General features: G+C 44.5%; 1 protein-coding gene across 11 annotated transcripts in view; it reads right to left on the reverse strand.

Moving 5' to 3' along the window:
- The window catches only part of DLG2 (discs large MAGUK scaffold protein 2), a 1,057,900-nt gene that overhangs the window by 39,030 nt on the left and 1,004,651 nt on the right, over nucleotides 1-14,219 (reverse strand). For all 11 annotated transcript variants that reach the window (XM_087721030.1, XM_087721029.1, XM_087721034.1 and 8 more), the window contains one exon: nucleotides 11,834-11,909. In XM_087721030.1, the coding sequence (XP_087577156.1) occupies nucleotides 11,834-11,909 (76 nt within the window). The remainder of the gene's footprint in view (nucleotides 1-11,833; nucleotides 11,910-14,219) is intronic.

The raw sequence follows: 14,219 nt of genomic DNA on the forward strand, positions 1-14,219 counted from the left end.
GGAGTCCTCCGGGAGTGGGCGGCATACAAGACAAATAAAATGAAATGAATGAAATGAATTTTGAGGCTTTGCGCAGCATCCCTGCACCCCGATTTGGCTTTGAAGTTGGTATGGGAGGACTTCTAGGCCCAAAACGGGGCATGTGGGGGGCTAGTCCCCCTGCACTAACCTGGAAGCCAAAAATGGGCGAGGGGGACATGTGTAGGGTGTGGGGGAGCGTGGGAGGGGGTTGCATGTGCATGCACTGGATGGGGCGCACATGGGGGGTTGCACATGCATGCGCAAGGGGCAGGCCGCGCATGAGGGCTGACACACACATGGCATTTTGGGTGCAGACAACAACAAAAAGGTTAGCCATCACTGGGATAGAGGAAGAAAAAATAGAAATATGCAGATGTCTTTGTACCCAGGAGCGGAGGCCCACACATGGCCCACAAGACTCTGTGACAGGAACGCCAATTCCTTCATCACATGGATGGACAATAAAATCGTAGGTGACATGTCCCTTTGGCTGCTCTTTGTCACTCTCTTCCCCTTTGCCCCTCCTGGAGTCGTTGAAGGCTAATAAGAAGTGAACGCTGGAAGAACATTGCTTTCAAAGTCTGCTAATTGAGGCACGTCAAAGAGTCAGACAACTGGGTTGAGGAGTGGAGTGGGGAAGGAATGAAGATTTTACAGTATCCTTCCCCTGCCACGCCCACCAAGCCCCACCATGCCAACCAAGCCACACCTACAGAGCCAGTAGTAAAAAAAAATGAATCCCACCACTGGTTTGTGTATGTTGTTTGTGCCTATGTCTACGAGTTAGAGAAGTATTCCTAAATCTAAAGGGAAACAATGAAAACGAGGAAAGGTTCTTGGAGCAGGGGAAGGAAAGAATCCCCAAAGGGTGCAAATTTAGTCTTTCTGCCCCTGACACCTTTGTAAATCATGCTCGAAAAAAACATCACTCTACTGCAGGGGTGTCAAACTCGATTTCATTGAGGGCTGACTCAGGGTTGTGTTTGACCTTCGGGGGGGGGGGGTGTCTGTGGCACCTGTGGTGGCCAGTGAAACAAGCTCCCAGGTTCCGTTTTCAGCTACCATGGGCTCCTGCAACCTTCTGCCAGTGAAAATGGAGCTCAGAAGGGCCGCATGGAACCTTCCCGAGCTCCGTTTTCGCTGGCAGAAGGTTGCAGGAGGTAGTGGCAGCCGAAAACGAAGCTCAGGAGCCCATTTCATTGGCAGAAGCACAGCAGGCTGGTCATTTGCTGTTTGGAAGGTGGTTCCATCGGCTAGATCTAACCCCACGGGCCACATCAGCCCCCCGGGCCTTCAGTTTGACACCCCTGCTCTACTGAATTTGATTCCAACTTCTGTGCTTCTTGTAAGCGCTTCCCACTTGGCATCCTACACAGTCTAATATTTGACATCTCTAGTATTCCGTACTGCTGATTAAATGCTTCAAAAATTTACTAAATTTAGAAAATGAGGGAATCTCCCTTTTACCAACCCACATGAGTCATACTCGAGCAAGACGGCTGCGGTAATTCAAAACCGGATTGGTGGACGGCTTGAAATGGGGCAGAAGTATGGATCCCCAGTGGCCCCCTTCAGAGTAAATTCTAATCCGGGATTGCTAATCTTGGCTAATCTCAGAACCTAGCTAAAAGTTAGCTCTGGACTGGAGGAACGACGGAGGAATTTCAGGATTGTTGGCGAGACAGGTCGAAATAATCACCATTACAGTCCTCAACCAAAAAGCATTGATCTAGGGACTGCTCCAAGTTTCAACGGCATTGTAAAAAAAAAGCAATTTATGCCCTGTCCTTGTATATATGACAGTTGCAGCATTCCCACAGTCACATGATCAGAGTTGAGTGCTTGGTAACCAGCATATCATGATTATATTATATTTATGATGATCGCAACGTCCTCAAGGTCACGTGATCGTTTACAACAGGGGTGTCAAACTCAATTTCATTGAGGGCTGCATCAGGGTTGTGTTTGACCTTGGAGGGGGGACTAGGGTGAGCTTGGCCAAGATGGGCCTGGCCAGCTCAATGTCACTTGTGCCGGGGGTGTCTATGGTGACTTGAGCGCTCTGCCAGCAAAAGCAGGTTCCGGAGCTCCGTTTTCACCTGCAATGGCCTCCTGCAGCCCTCTGCCAGTGAAAACGGAGCTTGGGACGGCCACCCGCAGCCCTTGTGAGCTCAGTTTTCAGCTGGGACGGCCTCCTGCAACCCTCCGCCAGGGAAAATGAAGCTTGGGAGGGCTGCCCATGGCCCCCGCAAGCTCCATTTTCCCTGACGGAGGCATCATGGGCCTTTCCTTCACAGTTTCCAGGGTGGCCCTGTGGGCTAGATCTAGGGGTGGGATTCTACCGGTTCAGACGAATCAGTAAACTCCAACTATCAGCTGGAAGAGTGCCTATCAGCTGGGCAGAGCGCCACGCCTCAGCCGTTTTCCTCCCCAGCAGTAATGTGGGAGTGCGTGCTCAGCGAACTGGTTGTTAAACCAGTAGGAACACACTGGCCAGATCTAAGCATCCTGTGGGCTGGATCCAGCCCTCGGGACCTGAGTTTGACACCCCTGATTTACAACCTTCCTGTTTGGTTTCTGACAAGCAAAGACAAGGAGGGCAGCCGGATTTGTTTAACGACTGCATGGTTTGTTTAACGACTGGCCATGATTAGCTTAGCTAGACCTTGTTGTCCAATAGGATCAAACTCGAACAAAAGGGGTATTTTTCCCCATCCTTTAAATGTCAATTTTCTCCTAGTAATAACGAAGAGCCGTATTGTCCCAGAACCCAATTTGTTTGGCTATTAAAAACAGGCATATATAAGGAAGTCGAAACCGAAGTGACTAGACAGGTGAGATACGATTAAATGCGACGAGTTAAAAGGCTTAATACGCAGCTTGAAAGGGATAATTTCAGGGTTTCATTCCTGCTTGATGAAATTATACCTGCTATTAATACCGCTGGATCATTGCTATTTTTTTGCTGTCCTTCTTTAAAAAAAAAAAACAATTTCTATAGGCCAACAGGTCTAATTGGATTGATATTATTATCTTCATTAAAGGCACCAGAGATTAACGGTGCGGGCGATGCACCATATCTACTGCTTTAATATTCCTTGTACATCTCAAGCGCGTTGTTTTGGTAAAGGAAAGAGGAAGGAGCAGGTTTGGTCTAGTGCGGCGTTGGCGAACTTTTTCGGCACCAAGTACCAAAATGGGAGCGTGTGCGCCAGGGAGCACCGCAAACTGGAACATAAGGCTCCCCAGTGCGCAGGCGTGGGAGTACTGGAAACCGGAAGGGCAGTTCTGAGCTTCCGGCTTCCGACATGCAGGTGCACGCAAACGCCAGTATGTGCATGCCAAAAACTGGAAGCTCAGCTTTCCAGCAAGCACATGCACACCAGGGAGTGGCTCTTTCTACTTCCAGCGCTGCTGTGTGGCGAAGACCCGCTAGGACCCAGAAGAGCAACGGGCGGCGGCTGGTGTGCCCGGAGAGGTGGCTTTGCATGTCGCTTCCGGCATGAGTGCCATAAGTTCACCACCATGGGTCTGGTGTGTTAAGATGATTGTTACAAAAGAGGAGACTGTGAGTTCGAATCCCATATGAGTCATGCCCAATTTTACGACTTTTTTCCCCGCCACGGTTGTTAATCAAATCCCTGAAGTTAAGTGTGGTCATTAAGCAAATCTGGCTTCCCCCTGTTGATTTTGCTTGTCAGAAGGAGGTCAAATGATGATCATGTGATTCCAGGATGCTGCAACTATGGCAAATACATGCTGGTTGCCAAGCGCCCATGATTATGGGGAAGGCTGTGGCAGTCGTAAATGCGAGAAATTGTGGTGTGCTACTTTTTTGAGTGCATTTCACTTTTCATCCAAGAAGCTTCCTCTGTTCTGAACTGGGTTTTAGTTTTGCCTTAGCCGTGAAAGACAGCTGGGTGAGTTTTGGCCAATCACCAAAAGACAGTGAGTTCTAGTTCCACCTTAGTCACGAAAGGCAGCTGGGTGACTTTGGGCGAATCCGCAGGAGACGGTGAGTTCTAGTCCTGCCTTAGCCATGAAAGACAGCTGGGTGACTTTGGACCAATCACCAGGAGATGGTGAGTTCTAGTTCCATCTTAGCCGAGGTGGTGCAGTGGTTAAATGCAGCACTGCAGGCTACTTCAGCTGACTGCAGTTCTGTAGTTCAGCTGTTCAAATCTCACCGGCTCAGGGTTGACTCAGCCTTCCATCCTTCCGAGGTGGGTAAAATGAGGACCCGGATTGTTGTTGGGGGCAATATGCTGACTCTGTAAACCGCTTAGAGAGGGCTGAAAGCCCTATGAAGCGGTATATAAGTCTAACTGCTATTGCTATTGCTATTGCTTAGTCACGAAAGACAGCTGGGTGACTTTGGGCCAATCGCCAAAAGACAATGACTTCTAGTCCCGCCTTAGCCATGAAAGCTGATTGGGTAATTTTGGGTCAATCACTCTCTCTCTCTCTCAGCCTAGCCACCTCCCAGGCTTGTTATCTTGAGGAAAAGAGGAGGAGGAGGAGGAGGAGGAGGAGGAAGAGGAGGAGGAAGAGGAGGAGGAGGAGGAAGAGGAGGAGGAAGAGGAGGATGTGTTGATATGTTCGCCACTTTGAGTTATTTGTAAAACAATAAAGGATAAAATCAATAAATGAGATAAAATAAAGGAAGCCTTTTAAGATGTAAAAATGAAGGTATCTTATCAACTCTCCGAAGCAGACAAGTTAATGCTACCTTTATTATAAGGCTATAGTAGCAGAATCTTACAAGTTTAAATGCAATCACGCCCCTTCCTTTCTGTTCGTGAAAATTAGGGACCCAAATCTCTCTTTAAAAAAAAATCTGGACTGTTATCTTGCTTGTGACTCTGTCTCCTTCTGCAAATTCCAACAGCTGACATAGGGAATTAACTGTGACATCTCCTAAAGGCATAGCTCCAGGAACCCATGATCTCACCCAGCGACAGGACCAAAGAATCAGGGCCACTCACCACGTTCTAACTGCACTTCAAAGTGAACTTCAAGTGCTAGCTTGAACTAAGCTAGTGCTAGACAAGAGTTAAGGGATTTCAAGCAGGGGTGGGTTACTGCCGGCATTACTACCGGTTCGGCGCCCGAAAAATCGTCCTCACCCATTATTTTTGCGGACCGGTTCCCACGGGAGCCCAGTACTGTGCTGAAGACTGGGAGGTTGGGTACTCCTAGTTTAAAAGATTGGCAGATGACTCTTTGAGTGAAATCAACTTACCTTCGCTACCAGTTCGCAAATGTGAGTGTGAGGACATGTGCAGAGCATCAAAAATGGGATGTGATGACGGTCTGGGCGGATGGGCTGAGCCTCCCGCCGCTGCGGCTGCTACCGGTTCGCCTGAACCAGATCGAACCGGCTGAATTGCACTACTGGACTGCTACACTTAAGTTATTGTAGGCTCAAAACGGCCTACAGTATTGTACTTTCTGGCTCCAAGTTGGCTAAGAAACAGCAGAAAGGATGAAGGTTCGTTCTCTAAGACTAAAAAAAAACAACGGAGAAGATCTCAAGAAGATAAAAGATCCTGTTGAGTAGAGAAAATTGCTCTTTAGCCATGTAATTTCAATCATGGCCTTCAGAGCTATGCTGGATTCTTGGTCCTGGGGTCGTGAAGGCTCCAGGCCTTGCATTAAGCGCTCAAGCCCTCCATAGATAAATGAGACCACAGCGTGCCTCTTTCCTTCCTACAACGTAACAGTTATTTAAAAGACATGAAGTTTCGCCTGTAGTCTAGAGATGACCTTTTCCAACAGGCTGAACTCAAGATTAAAAGCAACAAGGGGAATAGAAGCTTGGCTCCCCCCCCTTCCCACAATGCTCTTTGCAAAATATCACACCCAATAAAGCACTCAGAAGGGATAAGATTGATAGTCCTTCTGTATTAGATGCCAAAAAGAACAATTTACAAAATTAAAGGGTAATTAAATTCTCCTCAGATCCTGGCTTCGGTGAGGTATTGTTAGCGGCGTGACAGAATGATCCCCTCCAGCTTTGATTGTAGACCAGAGAAGGGCATTTAAGATGTCATTTGTCTAAAGACTGGGCACCTGCTAAAATTTAGTGTGTGTGTGGGGGGGAAGAAATCTCTAAGGATCAAAAATAATTCTGCCCTTTCTCATTCACTCTGCCTGCCTCTCTCAGCTTTATGTCTTCAGATAGGGATGTATGATGAGGGGCGAAAAATGACATAAAAACAGATGGGGACGGAAGTGGTATTCAGCCGGTTTGGATTGGTTCGGGTGAACCGATAGCGGAAATTTTGAGTAGTTCGGAGAACCGGCAAATGCCACCTCTGGTTGATCTTGCTCTCCCGCCCCCATCATTTCCTGTCCTATACAGTAGAACCTTGGGTCATGAATGCTTCCGACCACGGCCAAATCAGAGGCCGACCAAAAATTTCCCCAATTTTTTGCATCTGGTTGCGAACAAATACTCGGGTGGGGATCAAACACAGCCGCGGCGCTTTTTCCTGCCGCAGCGATTTCTCCTTCTGCACCATATTTTTTTTGTACGCACATGCGCAGTCAGTCTTGCTTCTGGTCACGACCAAATCAGATTGTGGAACGGATTATGTTCGTGACCAGAGGTTCCACTCTATTCCCTTGGTTTTTTTTTTAGCTCTTCTGATTTGCGTGGTAGAGCGGATTGCCATGCTTCGGCTGAGCTAAAAAACAGCTCAGCTCACCAGCGCTGACACCAAGGTTTTTGAGTGCTGTGCGCACACCGAGAGCACATGTTAGGCATGCACATGCGGGAAGAGTGCTCTCGTAGAAGCAGTAGGAAATGATTTGGAATCCCACCACTGGGTGGGGCTACGGAGCACGAGTGGTTGGAACGCTGGAGAGGAGGCTATCAAGTCCACGTTTGAGACACTTGAGCTGGCATGGAACGGGGTTGAGTTCTTGTCCTTCACTCCAGCTCCTGCTGGAGAGATGAGAGGTACCCTCAACTGAGTGTCCCCAGGGCAATGGTTGACGTTACTGGCTTTCCTGGAAGGGCCTTGGTGCTTCTGACTTGAGTGCATGGAGGTGGAGCTACAATCTCCTGGTTTATGTTGGTTTTGGCCATAATAGAGATTTGGTTGATCTCTTGGTTGTAGCCATTTTTTTTTACCTCCTCCTGTGAATGCTGCTACCTTCAGGAGAGAATCAACCTGGAATTAAGGAGAAGCATCCTAACAGTGAGGACAATTCACCAGTAGGTGCTCCATCATTGGAGGCTTTCAAGAAAAGACTGGACAGCCACTTATCTAGAATGATAACCAGTGGAATGACTTGCCTCCAGAAGTTGTGGGTGCTGCAACACTGGAAGTTTTTAGGAAGAGGTTGGACAACCACTTGTCCGAAATGGTACAGGGTCTCCTGCTTGAGTTGGACTAGAAGACCTCTTGGGTGCCTTCCAGTTTTATTCAGATTGTGATGCAATAGCTTGCCTTCAAAAGTTGTGGGTGCTCCAATATTGGAAAAAAGAGCTAGATATCATCAGAAAAGTGTTGGCCTGTGCGGAAACAGATAGGCTCACTCTTGAACTTAAAAATAAAGAGGAATCAGAATATTTTGAAGTCTGGAACAGATTTTATGACTGGTATAAGACAAGGTGACAAGACTGGAACAGAATATATATATATTGCGATTGGACAGAAGGATAGACAATGTACTAAGTAGGCTAATTGTCAATGGTTGAGACTAGTTGTATATAATGTGAATGTATCGTCACTTCGACTTCGCGGTACTGCATTGTTTTAAATGTAAAAGTAATAAAAATATATTGGGAAAAAAGTTGTGGGTGCTCTATCACTGGAGAATTTCAAAAAGAGATTAGACGACCATTTTTTTCTGACATGATTTAGAGTCCCCTGGTCGAGCAGGGGGTTGGACTAGAAGATCTCTGAGGTTCCTTGCAACTCTTGTTATTCTGTGCTCTAAATATTAGATGCCAGATGTTGTTTAAGAAGAAAGATGCACGCTTGGGAATGGAAATTTGGTCATGCGCACTCAGAAAATAAATACTGTTTTGGTTTTTGTTTTGGATGGCTAAAAAACAACAACGAATGGAGCTTTTGTGGAGGTCATGAAGAGATTGTCATGAGTTTTAAGAATGCTCTGAGGCATTTCTTGAATCCGTTTAGAACAGTAATGTGCTCCCTCTAACGCTATCTGTCCTTGAATGCTGGAGAAGAATTGGCAGGCAGGAAGTGACTTAAAGCTCTTTGTAACTTCAAGGAGATATGTCGAAATAAAGGGCAAAAGGCTACTTAAATCTCCAGCCCGTTCTTTTCAGCTCAATTCATTTTTTTCTGCAGATTATTACCATTATCATTATTATTTCACCTCCAGCCTCTCCCCAGGTTAGGTTTGCAAAATGCAAGATGCCAATTTGCATATCACTCCTACTTAGAAAATGCACATCAGAGTTGATCATTTACCACTTAAACAAAAAATGCAATATATTTCACAAGAATGGAAGCTCGAATTGAGATTTCTTGTATCGGCTGTGGTGCTAACAGTTCACAAAGGTGCTTTTTTCCAAAGGCACTGAGGCATCAGTTTTCCTTGAAGATGTTTTGCTTCTCATCCAAGAAGCTTCTTCAGTTCTGACTGGATGGTGGGGAAGGAAAGGATTTAAATTCCTTGCAGAGAGCTGGTCATTTGCTTTCTTTTCAGAGAGGCATTGAGGCCACTTGGAGGTTTATCTGTGCCTTCAGGGTCACTGCAGTAGTGCAAATAAATGTGGAATACCTCCTCCTATTTAACCCACAACAACAACCTTGTGAGGTCATTTGGGCTGAGAGAAAAATGGCTGATCTAAAGTCACCCAGCTATCTTTCATGGCTAAGGCGGGACTAGAACTCACCGTCTCCTGCGGATTGGTCCAAAGTCACCCAGCTGTCTTTCATGGCTAAGGCGGGACTAGAACTCACCGCCTCCTGTGGATTGGCCCAAAGTCACCCAGCTGTCTTTCATGGCTAAGGCGGGACTAGAACTCATCGTCTCCTGTGGATTGGTCCAAAGTCACCCAGCTGTCTTTCATGGCTAAGACAGCATTGTCTTCGGGGGATTGGCCCAAAATCACACACAGCTATGTTTTGTAGCTAAGGCGGAACTAGAGCCCATTGTCTGCGGGGGATTGGCCCAAAGTCACCCAGCCAACTTTCATGGCTAAGGCGGGACTAGAACTCACAGTCTCCTGTGGATTGGTCCAAAGTCACCCAGCTGTCTTTCATGGCTAAGGCGGGACTAGAACTTACCGTCTCCTGTGGATTGGTCCAAAGTCACCCAGCTGTCTTTCATGGCTAAGGCGGGACTAGAACTCACTGTCTCCTGGTAATTGGCCGAAAGTCACCCAGCCAACTTTCATGGCTAAGGCGGGACTAGAACTCACTGTCTCCTGTGGATTGGTCCAAAGTCACCCAGCTGTCTTTCATGGCTAAGGCGGGACTAGAACACACTTTCTCCTGGTGATTGGCCCAAAGTCACCCAGCTGTCTTTCATGGCTAAGGCGGGACTAGAACTCACCATCTCCTGGAGATTGATCCAAAGTCACCCAGCTGTCTTTCATGGCTAAGGCGGGACTAGAACTTACCGCCTCCTGTGGATTGGCCCAAAGTCACCCAGCTGTCTTTCATGGCTAAGGCGGGACTAGAACTCACCATCTCCTGGAGATTGGTCCAAAGTCACCCAGCTGTCTTTCATGGCTAAGGCGGGACTAGAACTCACTATCTCCTGGAGATTGGTCCAAAGTCACCCAGCTGTCTTTCATGGCTAAGGCGGGACTAGAACTCTCTGTCTCCTGGTGATTGGCCCAAAGTCACCCAGCTGTCTTTCATGGCTAAGGCGGGACTAGAACTCACCATCTCCTGGAGATTGGTCCAAAGTCACCCAGCTGTCTTTCATGGCTAAGGCGGGACTAGAACTCTCTGTCTCCTGGTGATTGGCCCAAAGTCACCCAGCTGTCTTTCATGGCTAAGGCGGGACTAGAACTCACTGCCTCCTGGTGATTGGCCCAAAGTCACCCAGCTGTCTTTCATGGCTAAGGTGAAACTGGAACACAGTTCAGCACATAAGAAGCTTCTTGGATGAGAAGTGAAAACATCTTCAAGAAAAAGCGAAGTCTAGTTGTCTTTTGAAAAAGTCACCTTTGGGACAACCCTGATCTGGATGACTGAAAATCTCCATAAACATTCCCAGTTCACAAGCAACTCCAGCTTCTTGTTTTGCCTTACTTTCAACTAAAGTAGACACTTGTCCAAGGTCTTAAGTTGTGAGAGTCGAAAAATGGATTGGTTACGTGACCAACCTGATTTTACGAACTCCTTTTTTGCAGCAATCATTAAGCAAATATGATGGTCGTAAAGCAATCGCCATGGTCTTTAAGTTTGTTTTTACTGAAAACTGGAGATAAACGCCAGTTTTTGGCAAAAGTATCATAAATTATGGTCAGATCACCAATGACCTCTTCAAATGACCATAAATGCAGCTTGGTTGTTGAACATCAGAAGTTCAGTCATGTGACTGGGGGGGAGGGCTAACTAGAGCAACTTCAAATGGTTGTTAAGCGTTGTTAAGCATCATAAATTGAGGACTATCTGTTTAGATTTCTCATTACTTTTTTTCAGTCTTCCCCTAATCCCTATAATTTTTGAATTTTGTCTGATAATCCTGTTCAATAGCAATAGCAATAGCAGTTAGACTTATATGCCGCTTCATAGGGCTTTCAGCCCTCTCTAAGCGGTTTACAGAGTCAGCATATCGCCCCCGCAATCTGGGTCCTCATTTTACCCACCTCGAAAGGATGGAAGGCTGAGTCAACCTTGAGCCGGTGAGATTTGAACCGCTGAACTGCAGATAACAGTCAGCTGAAGTGGCCTGCAGTACTGCATCCTAATCACTGCGCCATCTCGGCTTCCAAAGCCAATATAAATAATAAAGGTAATGATGGGCATCCTTGTCTTGTTCCTTTATATTAAAGTTTGCTGTATAGTCCCCATTTACATCACTTTAGTTGTCTGTTTATGATCTATTGTCTTAATTACATTTATGAATTCATCTCCAAAGTCCATACAGTTGATGTATCATAAATTGCCAACTTACATTATCAAAAGCCTTCTGGGCGTATAAGAAGATTAGTGCTATTTGTTTTTCTGGATGTGTTTCATAGTATTCTAATGTGTCTACAATGAACCTTAAATTGTGCTTTATTGGTCTTTTTGGTAAGAAAACCATTTCGATCTAGGTGGATAATCCCTAACGATGCCAGATGACAATGTTGTAACCAGGTTGACCACACACACATTTTCTGTCCAGATGCAGCTGATCCACTGTTGTTTTGTGTGTCACACACACTACACAAAGCCAAAACAACTCAGGGAATTTAATTTTTTCAGAGGAGAATTTGGAAAAGTGAACGGATGAATGATTTTGGCTGCTGGTCAGCTGAACTGATCCATATCTCAAAAGTGCAAATCCTATTTATTAAAACTTGAATGTGTGTTGCAGTCTGTGTGTATATAATATCTGTGTGGGAGAACTATGCAACAGCAACTGAGGTGTTGAGGACCAGTGCCATGATTTGATAGTAACATTTAATTGGTTTATAATATCACTTTCTTCTTTAAAAAACCCAAACATTCTTCCCTGCTTTCACTCTTAATAAAACATTTCTTTTTTCTTTTTTTCTCATATATCTTTAGTGTACGATAAATCCTCATTTTTCTTTCCTGGCCTATTTTGAAATACCTGTAATTAGAAGAGTTGAGGGAACAAACAGTTAAGATTCCTGTCTACATACCCCTTTGGCATCGATCACACCAGGCTTGGAATTAAATTTCACTGTTTTTAAACGTGCTTTCTCTTTCCTTTCCACCCTGGAGAGAAAGGGGGAAAAAAAGGAAGAAAGGAAAATGGAAATATATGAAATCCATTATTATCATGATAGCTACACTTATGACCACAGTTGAGCCCAAAATATCTGTTGTTGAGCGAGACATTTGTTAAGTGAGTTTTGCCCCATTTTATGACCTTTCCTGCCACAGTGGTTAAGTGAATTGCTGCAGTTGACAAGTTAGTAACCAGGTTGTTAGGAAAAATCTGATGGTCCCCATGGACTTCGTTTATCAGAAAGTCACAAAAATGGATCACGTAACCTCAGGACACAGGTCATAAGTATGAACCAGTTGTCAAGCATCTGGATTTTGATCACATGACCACTAGGATGCTGTAATGGTCATTAAGTGTGAAAACGGACAGGTCACTTTTTTCAGTGCCATTGTAACTTCAAACGGCCACTAAATGAATTGTTGTAAATTGAGGAATACCTGTATTCAACCAAGGGGAGACATTTTATGTATATATTTGATATTTCGTTTTATATACACTTTTTATTTTTATTTTTTGCTTTGTCTTTATTTTGCTCTCTTTTGTTTTCTTCCCCTTTTTTTGGATTTTGCATTTTAACTTTGGAAATAAATTTACAAAATTTAATATCTATCTATCTATCATCTATCTATCTATCTATCTATCTATCTATCTATCTATCTATCTATCTATCTATCTCTCTCTCTCTCTCTCTATCTCTATCTCTCTACCTCTATATCTATCCATATCTATCTATCTATCTATCTATCTATCTATCTATCTATCTATCTATCTATCTATCTATCTATCTCTCTCTCTCTCTCTCTCTCTCTATCTCTATCTCTCTACCTCTATATCTATCCATATCTATCTATCTATCTATCTATCTATCATCTATCTATCTATCTATCTATCTATCTATCTATCTATCTATCTATCTATCTATCTATCTATATCTCTCTACCTCTATATCTATCCATATCTATCTATCTATCTATCTATCTATCTATCTATCTATCTATCTATCTATCTATCTATCTATCTATCTATCTATCTATATCTCTCTACCTCTATATCTATCCATATCTATCTATCTATCTATCTATCTATCTATCTATCTATCTATCTATCTATCTATCTATCTATCTATCTATCTATCTATCATCTACAAAAGATAAAGATAACAGAGGCAACCATTGGTCCCACATAATGAATAGCTGGGAATCACATATATCTTGCCAGACCAGCCACCTCTTAAACCTCTAAATAGAAATGATCCTTGGCTCCATTTCTTCTCGCAAGAGACTGTTTTATTACGAGTCAAGTGCCTTGCAATAGCGCATAGCTAAAACTTGAGAATCGCGCACCAAAACCCCCAAGTTCAACTTTTTCCTCCCTTAACTGCCTCCCATCGCTGACCCCACCCCCCAGACCAATCAGGTTCAAGCAAGATGTTTTCAGAACAGTCACTCAAAGCGTAGGCTGGTATGCAGCTGCCTTCTTCTCCCACCTGGATGACCTTGAAGCAGCATCTTAGGGAGATACAGCGATTACTTTCGCTTTCCCCCAAGTATTCCCCCTTCCCATCCACCCTCCTCAGAGTTCATGGCAGACTGCCACTCCATGGTAGCAAAGCAGAAGCAAGCATAAGGTAGCCACTGACACATCTAGGATTCAAAATAGGTAGGAGATATCTCACAAATGACTAAAAAAAACTAAAGTTTTAGATCTACCACTGCAACAGTGATCCCACAACAGATTCAACCAGCAGCAGCAGAGATAGATATGCTTCAGGAGAAATACACAGTTTCCAAAGGTTATATAAGGAGGAGTTATTTTTGCCTACGGGAAGAAGTGTGAAAACTACACGAGTTAATTATTGTGGAACAAAATGGGAGAACATTATCTTCGAGAAGAAATAAAATATATACTTCTGTTTCAAAACTGCCCGTTTTTAACACTGCCAGCTGCAGCACACCAAGCTCTTGTTACTATAGTTACAGCCGAACTTTGGAATAAATCTTTCCCTCCCCACCACTCTGAGAAAGCAGCATGTAGACATAGAAATGCAGCTTTCGTATTCAGAGGGGCTGATCTTTGAACCATATTTTTTTTTTCCATTTTAAATTTTGAAGATGAATTTCCGTATAGGAAAAGACGCAAGGGAAAAGACATCGAAAGGGGAGGAAAATTGGAAGCCCCAAATGGAGAAAGGAAATACGACATATTGGGAAACAAAGGTAATTAGGTCAAAACTAAATCCTGTCTTTTAAAGATGATTACGCACTATTAAGTTGCCTTTTCTATCTCTCTCTAACCTT

Source organism: Thamnophis sirtalis, unplaced genomic scaffold, assembly GCF_051295495.1.
Source record: "Thamnophis sirtalis isolate CommonGarterSnake01/CBP01778 unplaced genomic scaffold, rThaSir2_p1.2 scaffold_8, whole genome shotgun sequence".
NCBI lineage: Eukaryota > Metazoa > Chordata > Lepidosauria > Squamata > Natricidae > Thamnophis > Thamnophis sirtalis.